General features: G+C 41.5%; 1 protein-coding gene across 7 annotated transcripts in view; it reads left to right on the forward strand.

Annotated features, from left to right (window-relative positions):
- The window catches only part of TIA1 (TIA1 cytotoxic granule associated RNA binding protein), a 40,561-nt gene that overhangs the window by 11,089 nt on the left and 12,397 nt on the right, over positions 1-17,075 (forward strand). For 2 of the 7 annotated variants that reach the window (XR_008794256.1, XM_056127600.1), the window contains exons 2-7: positions 1,460-1,556; positions 9,804-9,902; positions 10,913-10,967; positions 11,137-11,169; positions 12,351-12,438; positions 15,365-15,440. Coding sequence is in view for 6 of the 7 variants with exons in the window: in XM_056127600.1 (XP_055983575.1) it covers positions 1,460-1,556; positions 9,804-9,902; positions 10,913-10,967; positions 11,137-11,169; positions 12,351-12,438; positions 15,365-15,440 (448 nt within the window). In the remaining variant the exon portion in view is untranslated. Of the gene's footprint in view, positions 1-1,459; positions 1,563-9,803; positions 9,903-10,912; positions 10,968-11,136; positions 11,170-12,350; positions 12,439-14,629; positions 15,441-17,075 lie in introns of those variants that run through there. The other 5 variants (XM_056127626.1, XM_056127591.1, XM_056127636.1 and 2 more) reach the window with 4 other exon arrangements.

Here is a 17,075-nt window from a genome sequence, read left to right on the forward strand (position 1 = left end):
TCCCTGGCACTTTTCCTGTATGCCGTTGTGATCTGACAACACTGCCATTTGAACCCCCAGTGTCACAAACAAGTGTGTGCAGCAATTGTCACAAAAACAAAGGGAAAAGAAGGGAAATTTTTTTTTTTTAAAAATCAATCTTTTAAGTAAAGGGCATATTGGTAGTATGGGCTTATAAATTCACTCTTTGTATAAATCAGTCATAATTTTTAGGGCTGGGGAAGTGATTCATATGGTAGAGAAAGTTGGTGTGAATGTGCAAGACTCTGCGTGTGCTCATTGCCACCACATGTACTGCACACCCCAGCATCAGCTCTGCTGACTTGCATAGAGTTCAGCTTGCCCAAGCACTGCATAATGTGGTTTTCACAGTAATAAAAAATGTGAAAAGATGTTTATTGTGTAAACCAAAGTCTGCCTGAATGGGACAGTGTTAGTGGAATTGTGTGAGTTAAAAGTTGAAGAAAATTTTATTTGCAGTAATAAGAAGTTGCAACGCATGAACCCAGTCTGAAAACAAGATTGCAAAGCTTTCCTGGATTGGTTATATTAAAACTTCTGTATAAGTACAGCAGTTCATAAATGTGTCAATGTTTCACGCTTATCTTCCTAAGAAGGACAAGTTAATTTACAAAACCTTGACAAAAGACAAGCTTCCAGGGGAAAGGAAAATAATACAGCAGGAAGGTCACTTGCCTGGCAGGCAGCCTACCCAGGTTTGATCCCTAGCACCAAGAGTGATCCCCAAAGCACTGTCAGGAATGATCCCTGAGCATCTTTTAAATCCCGACCCCCGCCCAACCCCCAAGAAAACTAGCTTCCCCACTACTATTTTGAAGTTTTGCCAAGAAAATATATTTTATTTATATTACTATTATCATTTGTAATACCAAGGATTGATCCCAGGACCTCACACACAAGGCAATACCTCTACCACTGAGTTCCATCCCCAGCCTTTGCCAAACTTTTCAAAACTATAACCAACTTGTGTAAGACAAAGATTGTTTTCCAGTAAACAACTTTTGGGGAATTTTTTTAAAATTTTATTTTATTTGGAGATTGGGGGGTTGGGGCCATACCCGGTGTTGGCTCAAGGGTTACTCCTGGCTCTGCACTCAGAAATTCCTCCTAGCAGGCTTAGAAGACCAGACAGGATGCCAGGACTCAAACCCCAGTTGGCCAAGGCAAGCACACTGACCCACTGTACTCTCTCCGGACCTTGTTTCGTTTTGATTTTGGGCCACACCTAACTGTTTAGGGCTTCCTCCTGGCTCTGGCTTCAGGGATCACTCGTGGTGGGCTCAGGGCACCATAAGGGATGTTGGGGATCGAACCCAGGCCGGCCACATGCAAGGCAAGTGCCTTACCTCTGTACTATCGCTCCATCCCCTTCAGTTTAAAAAACCCTGATCAAAAGGGGCAAATTTTAAGTGGTAAATTGTTTTTCTTTGTGTTTCAGATATGTTGGTAACCTTTCCAGAGATGTGACAGAAGCTCTTATTCTCCAGCTCTTTAGCCAAATCGGACCTTGTAAAAACTGCAAAATGATTATGGATGTAAGGGTATTTAGTTAATTTTCTTCTTATTTATATTTTTTGAATATGTATTTATAATAACTCAAATTATAATTCTAACATTTTAGGGATTTTAGTGAGTTTGTAATGATTCCTTTTTTTGGTGACTATTAATCTGTTTCTAAATAATGAAGAGAATAGAGTTAATTATTGTTTTAAGATGCATTGAAGCATCAGCGTTGTCTGCTAATTGTATTAATCTAGAAATTCCGTTATTATAGTTTTATTAGGAAATTACTGTTTTCTTTTGCTATGTTGGGATAAAACTCAGGGTGTCGTTTGTATGCTGTCTCTGGTCCCTTTTATTCTGTAGGGATACTTGAGCCACAGGCTTACTCAGGCTTACTCAGGCAACCATCTGTGATGCTGGGGATAAAACCTGGGTCAGCTGTATGCAGGGCAAGAGCCTTATAACTGGTACAGGCTCCCCGGCTCTAAGCTTCATTTTTAAAAGACATAATTCCAGTTTCATCTTGCTTTGGGCAGTCCCCAGTATAGAAAAGTAACTTAGGGTCAGAGAGATGGCTCAATCAGCTGCTTTGCATGCAGGAGTCCTGGCTTTGATCCTCAGCAGTATCAGCAGTGATCCCCTTCATACACACACACACACGCACACACACAGAAAATAAAAATTTATTTAATTCATCGACTTGGTTTTAGCTATAAACTGTAATATGTATACAAAGAATAAAGGTTTTTGGTTTTAGTCACACTTGACAATGCTTGGTAGCTCCTCCCGGTGTATTGCTTGTGAGACCATGCGGTTCCAGGGATTGCACCCAGGCCTCCAAGCATGCGAGGCACGCACACTAGCACTCTGAGCTATATCATACCCAGCCCAAAAAAGACTTTTTTTTTTTTTAATGAAAAGACAGTGCTAAACAGAAGGATATTGGGACAGAGCTCTGTAGCACTGTCCTCTCATTGTTCATCGATTTGCTCAAGCAGGCCCAGCAACATTGTGAGACTTGTTACTGTGTTTGGCATATCGAATACGTCACAGGTAACTTGCCAGACTTTGCTCTGTGGGCAAGATACTCTTGGTAGCTTGCTGGGCTCTCCGAGAGGGTCAGAGGAATCAACTTGGGTTGGCCAGGTCAGCCTGCCCACTGTGCTATTACTCCAGAGATAGCTCAAAAATTGGAGTGCATGCCCCCCTCGTGGAAGATACGCATCATGATTTACAATGTTTTGACACCAGTCCCATCACCAGTGCTAACTTCCCTTTGGGATCCCCATGTTCCAGGCTTCCATTCGCCCCACAGTGTGTCTCCCTGACAGGCATCATTTTAAGTTTGGTTCTTGTCTGGATCTTATGCTCACAATGTCGTTGATTCTTGACACACACACATATTCCCCCTCTAAACTACAGATGTGCCCAAGGCCCCTTGTCCCTGTCTGTCTCTTTGAACGCTCTCTCTCTCTCTCTCTCCCTCCCCCCTCCCTCTCCCTCTCCCTCTCCCTCCCTCTCTCTCTCTCCCTCTCTTTCACGCTCTCTCCCTCTCTCCCCTACCTCTCTACACTACCAGTGTGCCTAGGGCTTCTGGCCCCTGTCTGTCTTTTTGAACCTCGATTTCTTTCTTTCCTTACCCTCATTCCTATTATCCGAGGTCCAAGGTAATCTTGGTATTTCCCTTTGATACCTTGTATTACCTTGTGCTTTTATCTGTTTACCACAAGATAAGTGAGATCATCCAGTATTTGCCCTTCTTCTGACGTAAACATAATATTCTCTAGCTGCATCCAAGTGGTAGCGAATTGGATGGTTTCATCCTTCCTTGCAGCTGCATAGTATTCCATTGTATTATATACCACACCTTCATTATCCACTTATCTGTTGGATTCCTGGGTTGATTCCAAGATACACTTTTTTGTTTGTTTTGTGTTTTTGCTTTTGGGTATGCCCAGAGGAGCTGGTGTTGGGGGGAGAGAGGGCAGTAGGCACAGTTACTCCTGGCTGTGCACTCAGGAATTTTCCTGGTGGTGCTTGGGGGACCCTACAGAGTTCTGGGGATTTTTTAAATGCTTAGATTTTAATTTTTTGCTTTTTGGGTCACATCTGGAGATGCTCAGGAGTTACTCCTGTTTCTTCACTCAGGAATTACTCCTGGTGGTACTCAGGGGACCATATGGGATGCTGGACATTGAACCTGGGTCGCAGCGTGCAAGGCAAATGCCCTACCCATTGTACTATTACTCCAGCCCCTGTTAAGACATCCCTCCCCCCTTTATTTGGAACTTGGTGTTTTTAAATTTTATTTTAATTGGAGGTCACACCTGGAGCAGTGGCGTAAGGACCCTCAGTTGGAACCCACAGTTCCAATATATGCAAAGCATGTATTGCAAGCCATCTCTCCAGGCCTAGAATTCAAAGTGATGTCAGTGAACCCCACGGGTGGCTCACATGAGTGGGGAGGAGAAAGATACTCATTTTCTCCCAATCTGCCTCTGCCACCTGGGATCCAGGGTTATTGGGTTCTTGTCTCGTTTGCACAAAGGAATTTCAGGAGCAGACAAGCAGTGAAGTAAAACAGATTTTATTTGGAGGGTTTTTTGAAAGTGGGAGGGGGAGGGAGAGAGAGAGAGACATAGAGAGAGAGAGCTACTCTAAGGGTGGAGAGAGCCCTTATGCACATCCCAGCATTAGATAGGAAAGCATGAAAGTACACATCTCACGAGGGGAGATGCGGGTGACACATGTGGTCAGGTACCACATGTACTCGGTTGCAAGCAGCACATGAGCTCAGGCAGCTTGTGCTGCTATTCCTTTGTTCAAGGTGTCTTTTATAGGCTCTTGATCCTGACGAGTCTTCTCAGGGCTGGATCACATTTTAATCAGATTAAGGTGGGGGGGGGTGTTGAGGAATTTTATGGGGAGGGGTCCAACCTCCTCAGAGTCTGCTGAAGGTCTTATCAGGTCTGTTTTCAGTATCCACAGGGTGGATCAGTCTTAGGATTTTCCTCGCAGAAGTTCTGTTGACCTAAGTTTCCTTGCCAAGGGCCTTTCCCTATCTACCTGCCTACATCAAAAGTAGCTGTTTAGCCTGTTCACTTTAATTTGTCTTAGATTTCATTTTTTTTTTAATGTAGGAGTACTACTATTTATTCAGCCACTGATTAGGCTGATTGAATTGGGCATGAACTCCACTGTCTTAGATTTAATTTTAAAATTAAACTTTAATTTTAAAATATCAAACCCTTTTTCTGGTATAGCAGGGTCACACACAGATTGAACACCTGTTTTTGCCCATTGTACAGTTTGGTGTTTTTAGGCCACACAGCAAAGCTGAGGAGTTACTCCAGGCTCTGTACTCAGGAATTACTCCCTATGGTGCATAGGAGACCATATGGAATGCCAGGGATGGAATCCAGGTTAGCTGTGTGCAAGGCAGGTACCCTACCCACTGTACTATCTGTCCAGTTCCTGCCCATTGTACTTTTTAAGTGTTTTATTTGCATACTTAATAATCTGTATGCTTTTTGATAAATGGTGTGTGTGTGTGTGTGTGTGTGTGTGTGTGTGTGTGTAGGGGTGGTGGGTAGGGTGTAGGAAGATGGTTCAAAGGACTGTGGTGCATGTTTTACATTCAGGAGGCCTGGGTTCAATCCCTGGTGCTGCGTAGCACTACACACTGCTATTCTCCTTTCCCTGTCTGGGTCATTCAAGATACTTGCCTGGTAAAGATAAGCAGGTAAGGACCAGGATAGGAGCTCAAAGGGCTGGAGCACATGTCTCTCATCCGGAGGGCATACGCGTGCGCTCTCTCTCTCTCTCTCTCTCTCTCTCTCTCTCTCTCTCTCTGTCTCTCGTGCATGGGTTCCCAAGCACAGCACCACTAGGTATCCAAAACAAAATCGCTTCCCAACATTTGATGGCCTGTGACCTACAAAAGACTCTTAGGGGCTGGAGCAATAGTACAGTGTGTGAAGCCAACCCAAGTTTGATCTCTGCATCTCATTATGGTCCCCTGACCACTGCCAAGACTGATTCCTTTGTGCAGAGCCAAGAGTAGCCCCTGAGCATTGCCAGGTGTGGCCCAGGAGATTCATTATGTAAACCTTTGCCACTTTGTATTAATTTTGGTGTTTACCTTTAGTCTTAGCTGATAATTTTACTGTTTATTAAAGTCTAAATCCCAGCCCTTTAAGTACACTATTGTACTTAAACCCATATCCCATATTTATGAATTTGATTCTCTGGAATATAAAGTTGGCAATGTGTATGATTAAGGTTTTTTTTTTTTCATTTAAACATAAAAAGTACTCTTTTTCAATTTTGTGGCTCCAGGCATGGAATCCAGAGTCTTACAAATTCAAAATGCAAGCAGAGAGCGCATATGGGTGTGCATTCGTGTGCATGGGTGTGTGTGTATGCGTGTGTTTGTATGTGTTGGTGATGCCAGGCATGAGCCCAAGGACTTATCCTTGAAAGGCTTTCTATTACTGAGCTGTCTTGGCAGCCTTAATTATACAGTTTCAAAACCATTATTATTTCCTGTTTTAAAAATAATTAAAGCTGTCTAGGAGCCAGGGAAATAGTACAAAAGGCAAGGCTCTAGGCCTTGCACATGGCTGATCCTGGTTTAATCCCTGGTACGCTTATGGTACCCCCAGCACACCAGAAGTGATCCCTGAACACAGAGCCCGAAGTAAGCCCTGAGCACCCCTGGGCGTAGCGCAAAATAACAGATAGATATGTCTTAAGTATCATCACTTTTTTGTTTGGGGGTCACACCTGGAAATGCTCAGGGGTTACATCTGGTTCTGTACCCAGGGGTTACTCCTGGTCGTGCTTAGGGGACCATATGGGATGCCGGGGATCGAACCCAGGTCGGCCTCATGCAAGGCAAACGCCCTACCCACTATACTATTGCTATGGCCCATAAGTATCATCACTTTTGTGATTGCTCTTTGTTCTGGTATTCTAAAAAATTATTATCAGTGACTTATTTTAACTTAGTTGTACTTAAGACAAAGTGTTTATTTTAGGATCATCTAAGTTTTCAATTAGTCTCCTGTTTGAATAATTCTGTTTTGGAGATTTTGCAGAGAATTTTAAAAAGGACAATAAAGTCATTTGCTATTTTGCATAAATAGATATAAAATGTTGCGTGTTTGGGGGCCAGGAAAATAGCTCCAAGGGCTAGAATGCTTTGTATGTGTAAGCCCAACATTTGATCCTTGGCACTTCAGGGTTCCTGAAAAACCACAGAAGAACCCTCAGCACTGAGCTGGGATTAGCCTCCAGATCCCTGCAGAATTGGCCTCAAAAACAAAAAGAATTTTCTTATTATTAAAATAAAATACTGAGTATTTTTTCTGTTTAATTACAATAAAACATCCAGGTTTGGGGCTGGAGCAATAGTACAGCAGGTTGGATGCTTGCCTTGCACACAGCCAACTGGGTTCGATTGCCAGCAGCCCATAATACCCCCTGAACCCTGCCAGGTGTGATTCCTGAGTACAGCCAGGTGTGACCCAACAAACAGAAAAATCCAGGCTTCATTTAAGAAATTTTAACTGCTTCGAGTTGGAGAAATAGTACAGTAGATAGGATGCTTGCCTTGCATGCAGCTGCCATGGACTTGATCCTTGGCAACCCAGTATAATCCTCTGCCCCTCCAGGAATTATCCCTCAACACAAAGCCAAGAGTAAGTAAACCCTGAGAATAATCAGTTGTGGCCCCAAAGCAACAAAAAAGCCCCCAAACTTCAATTACTTGGCATGTCAGCAGGAAAGGGAAAAAATCTTAAATACGTCAAAGCTGGCAAAATATTGTTTTCGTATGTTAGAAAGTGCACACTTATGGAATGGGAAGATAGCTTATAGGGCTAGTGAGATTGGGACCAGAGAGATAGTACAGCAGGTAAGATTCTGCTTTGCATGCGATAGACCCAGGTTTGATCCCTGCCATCCTATATGATCCGTGGGAAGCCTGGTTCATCTCTAGCACTTGATCCCCTAACACCAGCGGGAGTTTCATCTGAGAACCACTAGGTATGACCCACAAATTAAAAATGGTGTCTGTGAGTGGAGTTCATGCCTAATTCAATCAGCTAATCAGTGGCTGAATAAATAGAAGTACTCCTACATTTTTTAAAAAATGGTGTCTATGGGGCTGGGGTGATAGTATAGTGGGTAGGGCATTTACCTTGCATGCGGCAGACCCTGGTTCCATCCCCGGCATCCCATATGAGTGCAGAGCCAGGAGTAGCCCTTGACCATTGCAAGGTGTACCCAAAAAGCAAAAAAGAAAAAAGGGTTTACCTTGTATGCTACTGACATAGGGTAGATTTTCCCAGTGTCACTTATGGATCTCCTGAGCGCTGCCCAGTGTGGGCCCAACCTCCCTCTCCCACCCCAAAAGGGAAAGAAGTCAGAGACTGGAGAGATAGGACAAAGGTTAAGGTGCTTGCCTAGCATGCAACTGTGACCTCAACCCTGGGTTCTAATAAAGTTCATCAAGCACCACAGACCGAAGTGTGGCCTCAAACAAAAAAATCACACAGCCAAAACAATTTCACATTCTAAAACCTTTCAGTACTTTTTATTTTTCAGTGTTCTGAGCCTGTTCTCGCTGTACAGATTTAAGATGGCCTGCGAGAACAGGGATTCAGCTCAGCAGTAGAGCATGTGCCTTTGCACCTGTGAGCTCTGGGTTCTATCCCTGGCAGCAGGCACTCAAAAAAGAGGACTGGGGCTGGTGTCAGCTCAGTCGAGGACAGCGGGGACGAGATGGTGGATGGTCAGAAGCCTGCATTCAGTCCCCTCCTGTCGCCTTAGTACGACAGCACGGTTGCTGCCCTCGTGGCCCCAGCAGCACTGCTTTGTGCTTGCAGATTCCTTCATCTTCCCTAAGCATCGAATCTCCGGGCCCGGGAGGTTGAGTATCCTGGAAGCGACCCCAGGGCCCTCTGAACACTGCACCAAAAACTAAGCAACTGAGACTTTCTGCAGCTTTGAACTTCAGCAGCGTATATTTATAGTCAGGGAGACAGCAGAGTGCTCAGCGCTGCACGCAGGCCTTCAGCATGTAAAGGCAGATACCCTTGGAGCTCTCTGCTGACCAGTATACTAGTAACATCAGTAAAAAGTAACCTAAGATGCCGAGGACCTGGGTTCAACCATGAGCACCATTGGGTTTGAACCAAAAATCAGACGTAATAACTTAAAACAGGGAAGGGACAGAAAAAATCATTAAAAATTAATACCAAGCCATTGACGCCAAAGGAGTTTAGTCAAATTAAGCTCTGTGGCTTTAAGATATGGTGAGAAGAAATTATGCAGCGTTACATAGCCACGCGTAGGATACTTACTCATTGACAAGATTAAATTATAAACTGGAGCAATAGCACACTGGGTAGGACACTTGCCTTGCATGCGACCAACCTGGGTTCGTTCCCCAGCATCCCATATGGTACCCCAAAACGACAGGAAGTAACCCCTGAGCACAGAGGCAGGAGTAAGCCCCGAGCACTGCTGAGTGTGACTCCTGAACAGAGAAAACCTGGCAGTGCTCAGGGTTACTTCTAGCTCTGTATTCAGGAATTATTCCTGGTGGTGCTTGAGGAATCATAGCGGATCCTGGGGATTGAACCCAGCCAGGAGCATGAAAGACAATCTCTCCAGCCCCTGAAAATTAGTTTTTCTCTCCCTTTCCCTGCCCTTTGGGTTGTTGTGATGACAGGGTCACACACTCCAATTGCAGTTAGACACACATGATAGCAGTGCTTCTGAGATCACACTTTTGTTGTGGCAGCACGGATATTGAATGAGAGTACTAGGGCCAGAGAGATGACTCATAGACCATCAGAGTCCATGCTCTACATGCTGGAAGCCCTGGTTTGATCTTTAGTACCTCATCGTCCCTCCAGTGCTCCCATGAGTAGCTACCGAGTATCACTGGGTGTAGCAATAAATAGAGAATAAAATATATATGAGATTTTCAAATGTCAGTGCAGCCTGGATTGTACCAGATGTGTAGGCTAATGCCAGGGATTGTACTCATGTGATCATAGCTTCTTGCATGCAAGTCCAGCCCTGTCACTGAGCAATAGGCATCCCCAAGTTCCAGAAAGTTAATTTTTTAATAATTCACTTGCTTATCTGAATATCAATATGCGGAATGGATTCTTATTCTCCATGAGCATGGTAGTTGAGATACTTAAATAATTTTAAGATAATGGGAGTGTGAAACTTAAAATTGATCTGTGTTTCTCCTTTAACAGACAGCTGGAAATGATCCATATTGTTTTGTGGAGTTTTATGAACATCGTCATGCAGCTGCAGCTCTAGCTGCTATGAATGGGCGGAAGATAATGGGTAAGGTAAGCTAACGTCATTACAGAAGGTGACTTGGCACTGGGAAAGTATTACGTTGCATCCAGTTTTGTTTCTTTTCAGAAGCATTATATTTACCTACTGTCAAACATCTTACTTAATATCAAAAAGATGAGATATGACCTGGGAAAAAGCTCAAAAGCCCGGCGTGTGTGCTTTGCATGCCTGAAGCCCTGAGTTCTCCCCAGTATTTCATGGTTCCCCAGGCACAGTTGGGTAAAGTATTGGTAATTGCCTGTGGCCCTTTGACTAATCGCAGGACCCCAGCGCACTTCTTAAGAGGCCCCAAAACACAAAAGAAATACATTCATAAACTTTTTTGTGGTTTGCAGTGCTTTGGGTTAAAATACAGAGCCTCGCTTACGAGGCAAATATTCTACCAATGAGCTATACTCTTGCCTTATTGCTAACACTTCAGACAAAAAGGGTAAATAGAGGAATTGGAGACAGAGATACGACAGGTACTACACTAGTCGTGTATAATGACCATCCTGATTTACACCCCTGGCATCCCATATTGTCCCCTGAACCACACTGAGAGTGATTCCCTGAGCTCAGAGCCAGGAGTAAGCTGAGTATTGGTGAGTTTGGTCCCCAAACTCAAAATTTTTAAAAAGGAAAAGGTAAATAGAACTCTTTATTGGCCGGGGAGAAGGGGGGATGACAGGGCGGCATACCCAGCAATATTCAGAATTTACTCCTGGCTCTGTACTCGGAAATCAGTCCTGGCATTGCTCAGGGTACCATAGGAGATGCCAGGGATCAAACCCAGAATGGCCACATGCAAGACAAGCACTTTACCCACTGTACTCTCTTTCTAGCCCCAGTAAATAGAATTCTTAAAAGAGAAATATATAGGAATTATCAACATTGTTTATAGATAAGTGTAGGCTAAATGATAACCTTTAAACTGAACTGATTTCCTTGAATGTTTTATCTTGTAATTATCTGATTTTGAGCTTTATTTCATGGAGATTAAATGTTGAAATTTTTTTAGGAAGTCAAAGTGAATTGGGCAACAACCCCCAGCAGTCAAAAGAAAGATACAAGCAGTAAGTATATTTTATACCCTTTGAATATTTGTTTTTATTATACACCATAGTTTTATTATAAAGCATATAAAGATATGTGTTTGCAGTAATGTTTTGATCGTTATCCTAAGATATGATTGAATGTGTTTGTGTTAATAAATTTAAGAACAAATCTAATCTTTGTCATCAGGTAGTACCGTTGTCAGCACACAGCGTTCACAAGGTAATTGTATCTTCTTAAACATAAAATGAAATCTCTTGAAAAGGGTATTCACTAACCACCTGAAATTTTTTTGTTTGCTATTGGGGGGAGAGGGGAGGGAGAAGGTCGTGTTTCTATTTTTCTCTCTGGCAATATTTTTCCCCCTTCTTCCCAGTGTTGGCCAAGTGTGGTTTTTCCACTACTTTGGTGCTATTTCACCCCCCTTGGTAGCAGCTGATGCCTTAGAAATCCTTTCACCAACTAAAGGGCAAGATACCCTGCTTCCTTGAGGTTGCTTCATACCCAGATCTTCTGATTCTTGAGTTTGCTCCTGAAACTGTTTCCCAAATGACAACCCAGTATCTTGCTTAAGGCCTGCCAAGTAGGGGTAACTTTTCTTTACAAATACAACTTTGTCAGAATTGATATATGTGACCATTTAAAAATGTTGAAACAGCTATTGTGTAATTTTTAAGTTTTTTTTTTTTTTGAGCATTATCTTTAAAAAGAAAAAAACTTCACGTATGGGATCGTTATTTCTCTCCAGTGCATTTTTAATGGCTTTAATTTAAAGTGAAGGGATTACTGTTTTCATTCTGTTGCCTTCAGTCTTAGTTCACTTGCACATGGATTCACATAAACTGAGTGGTGTAATGTCTGGGCAACCAAAACTGTTGGCTTTTGAGAAAACTGTCAAATACTTTAACATCAAACTGTTGCAATGCAAGGTATTTCTTTGATTGTTCTTCACAAAATATGGTTAAACCAAGTATATAGCTAGCTTCAGTAAATTGTTTAACTGAGGCGATCTAGCCTACGTAATTCACAATACCGCTATTTTATTTTATATTTGTAAAACTTAATATAGTGGAAAGTTGAATAAATTAAATATTATTAAATGGTAATTCAGTCATTAATTTTTTTGCAAAACTCATATTTTCTTAGATGGCTATAATAATTGACTATAAATAGAAATGTAACTATCACTTTCCAGTTAGATATATCACAGTCATTTAGGAGAATCCTGTATTACCATCTTGATTCATAACGTTTAAAATTGATAGGATTTGTATAGATGTAGTATAGTATTATACATTATTCCATAAGTTTCTATAAGAATATTTTAGTTGAATCAATTTTAGTATTTTTTAAATTCTAAAATTTTATTTTTCTTTTCACTTCCCCTTCCTTCCCCTTATAAGATCATTTCCATGTCTTTGTTGGTGATCTCAGTCCAGAAATTACAACTGAAGATATAAAAGCTGCTTTTGCACCATTTGGAAGAATATCGTAAGTAACAAAAGATAAATTTTAAATACTTTTTAAACTCTTGAATGTTATATGGTCTAGAGACTATCCAAGCAGTTAACAATAAAAGCTTATTTCCTCATTTTTATTTAGTGCATTTAAAAATATTCCAGTAGCCTTTAAGAAACAGTTTGCTGTGTGCGTATTGTTTCTCATATAAGTGTTTTGCTAGCATGATGATACTATTTAGTAAACTTGTGCTGTGACAAGGGATTTAGGCCCGTGGGCAATTCTATGATACCATGACTTTTGTTTCAGCATAGTTTAACCCCCCCCAAAAAGAAAACCTTAACAATTTATACTCACAATTATTAAGTGTTATTTCCCAGCTATGGGCCCTTTTGTTATTACTGTTAGCAATAGTAATATCTTTTACTATTTCATGAAGTACGACCTGCTTGCATTTGTTATTATCCATTTTAGACTTTTTATAAGTAGCTCACAAGGTTGTATTCATCAATATAATGAATAAGAATTTTTAGTATTGTGAAAAGCATGCCATTTTAGAGTATGAGAACAGTAAGAGGATTATAGTACTATCATGGTCCTAATTGTGTAATTTAGAAATAATTTTTTTAAAGGTTTCTGGTTGCTTTATTGTTGTTCCTTCTAGAAGAGTGAAAAGGAAGCACTAGCTTTGGTTTGGTTCCAATAGACCAGCAATGGAGAGAAGAGTGTGGGAACCCCAGAAAGTAAATGCCAATTATTGGTGATGAATTTTGGGAGCTTTTCATATAAAGAGTTCTAGCTCCTTTGATAAGAAAATGAAAATGCATAAGTTATTTTCTCTTCACAACTTTTTCGAAGTTAGAGGTTGTGAAAAGAAAATACTAAAAGGTCTTTGTGTATTAATTTTTTGAGGGCTTTACCTTTGGATATAAAGCCTACTTTAAAAAAAGAAAATGAAAATGCATAATGATAAAGGAAGGACAAAAGTAGGAGACAAACTTCCTTTTTTTAAAAAAAAAGAAAAAAAAATTGGGCTGCTCTCAGTGGCTCCAGGGATTCAACCCTTTACACGCAAAGCATGTGTTCAACCTTTTGAGCCATTTTACATTTTGTTATTGTTAATTTTGAAGTTAGAGCTACACTGGAGGTGTTTGGGGACTCGGCCTAGTTCTGTACTCGAGAGTTGCTCCCAGTGGTGCTCAGTGCAGGGAATTAAAACCAGACTTCCCAAACCATGCAACACATACACTCAGGCCTCTGTGCTCACTCTCTGGTTCAAGCAGCCGACTTTTACATGTAGTTGAGGGGCCAGGGAAAGCTCAGTAGGCTGGAATGCATGCAGTAACATGGGGTAGGCCCAGGTTTCCGTCTTTGTCACCTCACAATTCTGGGAACGCTGCTGGGGGTGACTTCTGAGCATTGCCAAGCGTGACCCCCCAAACCAAAAGTTAAATTAAAAAAATTAAATAAATGTAGTGCAGGAAAGTGCTTAGGAGCCATGAAGATAGGTCTACAGGCCGGAGTGTATGCTTTGCATGAAGGAAACCTCAGCTTAGTCCTTGACGCTGCACAGTTCCCCACGAACTGCAAGAGCAGCTCTCAAGCACCAAGTCTTGGGCACTGTGAGATGTGACCCCAAACCATAGCACGTTAAACTCTTGTTTCTCAGGCTTAGAGTAGTCTGATAAAACTGATACAGAAGTGTATCAGCTACTAAATTAAATGCATGTGTATCATATAGTTTAGTTGAGAGATTTTAATTAAAAATGATACTTTAATTGACTTCTTAGTTTTTCGTTTTCACCTTGGTCATTTTGACCTTGTGCACTTAAGAATCACTTTCGGGGCAGGAAAGATAGTACAGAGGTTGCTTTGCCTGTGGCTGGTAACCCCTTTTTGACCCTCAGCACCACATGGTCCAATTGCTGGGAGTGATCCCCAAGCATCACAAGGTGTAGCCCCAGACCCCAACCCCTAGGGAAAAAACCACTTCTAAACTGATCAAAATATGCTTATGTATACTTCAATACAAACTTATATTGCATGGTTGACTGTTTCGATCGTGTGTCCTGAGAGAACAAGAATTGTGACATGCCTTGCTAACTAAAAAGCCGATTGCCTGTGAAGCACAATTTGAGTCCAATTTTTTGAGGTATGGAGTTTTAGCTATCATGGCTGGGTTTTTTACTCAATCTCAAATAATAGGGCTCTGGTTATTTTGCAGAGTGTCTCTGAAGAATGGACAGAATTGCCCTGGCTAACTACAAGCTACGGTTCACAGTGGATAAATGTTGGCGTGCTTTTTTACTTTCTGACTTTTTAAAATTTTACTTTTATATCTTTTAGTTTCCAATCAATCTTACATGGTTGCTATTTTAAATTTTAGTATTAAATCTTTCCTTGTATAGTTTAAAACTAAAGTGTGTGTCTAGTATTTTTCATCGTTGATTTAGCTTTCCTGAAAATGTCAAGTTCTCAAAATTTATCAAGAGTCCAAGTATAAATTGATCTCAGAAAGTGAAATAATTTAATTAATTTAGGGAATATGTAACTTTTTCTTTAGTTTTCTGTTTTAATTTTTAATTATTAGGTAATATTGTGTGGTCCCAAATTGCAAAGTATAAATTGCATGGTTAAAGAAAATTATTGGTCTAAAGTGGTTAAATTCATATGAGTAGCTGCTTTCACCATGCTTAATATTTGAAAGTTTAAAAATCTTTCTAAACAGGAGGCAATTTTTGTGCAGTTATGCATATATATATAATGAAGTTACTGATTTGCATGTTTGAAAAATAAGCCTCATTTGCTAATAGTAAATTTCATAGACTTAAAGGTAAATTTACATTAAAGGTTCATCTTAATAACAGTGAAATATAAAATGAAAATTGTATGTGAAATTCTCCCTTGATAGCTACAGGACAGTTTGCAAACCTAAACTTCTGATTGTTTCTGATTTCAGAGATGCCCGTGTGGTAAAAGACATGGCAACAGGAAAGTCTAAGGGATATGGCTTTGTCTCCTTTTTCAACAAATGGGTGAGCTCAATAAAAAAAAAAAAGTGCATGCGTAGCACTTTACAGGATAAAAACACTCTTTTTGTTCTACTATGAATCTTTTGTGTATTTGGTTTTTGGGTCACACTTTGCTGTGCTCAGGGCTTACTCCCGACTCTACTCTCAGGGATCACTCCTGACAGTGCTCACAGGGCCATAGGGTATGCCAGGGATCGGATCTGGGTTAGCCACATGAAGGCCAGCACCTCATCTGCTGCATATCTCTCTGATTCTCTAACTTTTCTATCATGTTATTTATTTCATTTTTGGTTAAATCACTAGAGCACTGATTTCCATAGTTGGAATACTGCCCTCTGGGAAACCCCACTGGAATAGGGGACTGGGGCCTGGGGAGGGGGAGAACGGGACAGACTGTAGCAGCTTCTGGTGCAAAGGGATGGGAGTGGGGGTTGTACTCTCTGTGTACACACTTAACCATGGTAGATTTCTGGGGAAGTGCTGGGTAGTTGTGGGTTTTTGTTTGTTTTGAAAGGGGGAGCCAGTAGACCAAAACATCTTGCTACCCCTCTGCACTCAAGGATACTCTCTTTCTCCTGATCGTTATTTACCCAACATTTGTTTAGTATCTGGTACACACAGAGGACTCATAGAATGTTTTCAAAATGCAGAAATATTTAAATTATCAGCGAAAAGGGGGCTGGAGCTATAGTACAGTGGATAGGGCGTAAGCCTTGCATACAGCTGGCCCAGGTTCGATCCTCAGCATCTCATATGGTCCCCCGAGCACCACTAGGAGTAATTCCTGAGTGCAGAGCCAGGAGTAACCCCTGTGCATCGCCGGGTCTGACCCAAAAGCAAAAGAAAAAGAAAAACTATCAGTGAAGAGGCCAGAGATAAAACTCAATGGTAGCCTGGAATGTCCAAAATCCTGGGTTTGATCCCTAATACCACATGGCTCCCCAGCACTGCCGAGGGTAACCTGGTGACCTTGAACACTGCTGAGAATGACTTCTACTTAAAAAATACTAATGGGACCAGAGAGATAGCACAGAAGGTAAGGCATGCATCCTTAGATGCACTCAACCTTGGTTTGATATTTGTACTACTTATGATTCCCCCAAGCGTCACCAGGGGTCACTGTTGAGCACACAGCCAGGAACAGTCCCTGAACTCTAGAGTGGTTGCCCAAAACCCCAAAATAAAAGTAACAGTTGGACCTGGCACATAGCTTAAAGGGCTGGATGGAGTGCGTGCCTTTATGTGGGAAGCCTGAGTTTACTCTTGGCGCTGCGTGATAACAAAGTGGATATGGAAAGTCTCATCTACTCCTTAACTCCCTATTTCATGGTCCTATCATGATTTAAAAGTAGCTGTTGAGGGGCCAGGGAGATAACTCAGAGGTTAACGTGCATGGTTTTCATGAAGGAGTTACATGTTTGATTCTCCACACCCTGAGCACTGCAGGGGTAACAAACCCACCTTCTCCCAAAAAATAATTAATAAAATTTAACAATCATTTATTAAACACCAATATTTTGTTTCATTTTGGGGCCACATGCAGTGGTGCTGTGGGGCACCTAAGCTCTGCTTCGGGATTCCTCCGTGTGGTGCCGGGGTATTAGGCAGTCCCAGAAGCGGAACCTGCATGCAAAGCTT

Source organism: Sorex fumeus, unplaced genomic scaffold (assembly GCF_029834395.1).
Source record: "Sorex fumeus unplaced genomic scaffold, SorFum_2.1 ptg000006l, whole genome shotgun sequence".
In the NCBI taxonomy this organism is placed as follows: Eukaryota; Metazoa; Chordata; class Mammalia; order Eulipotyphla; family Soricidae; genus Sorex; species Sorex fumeus.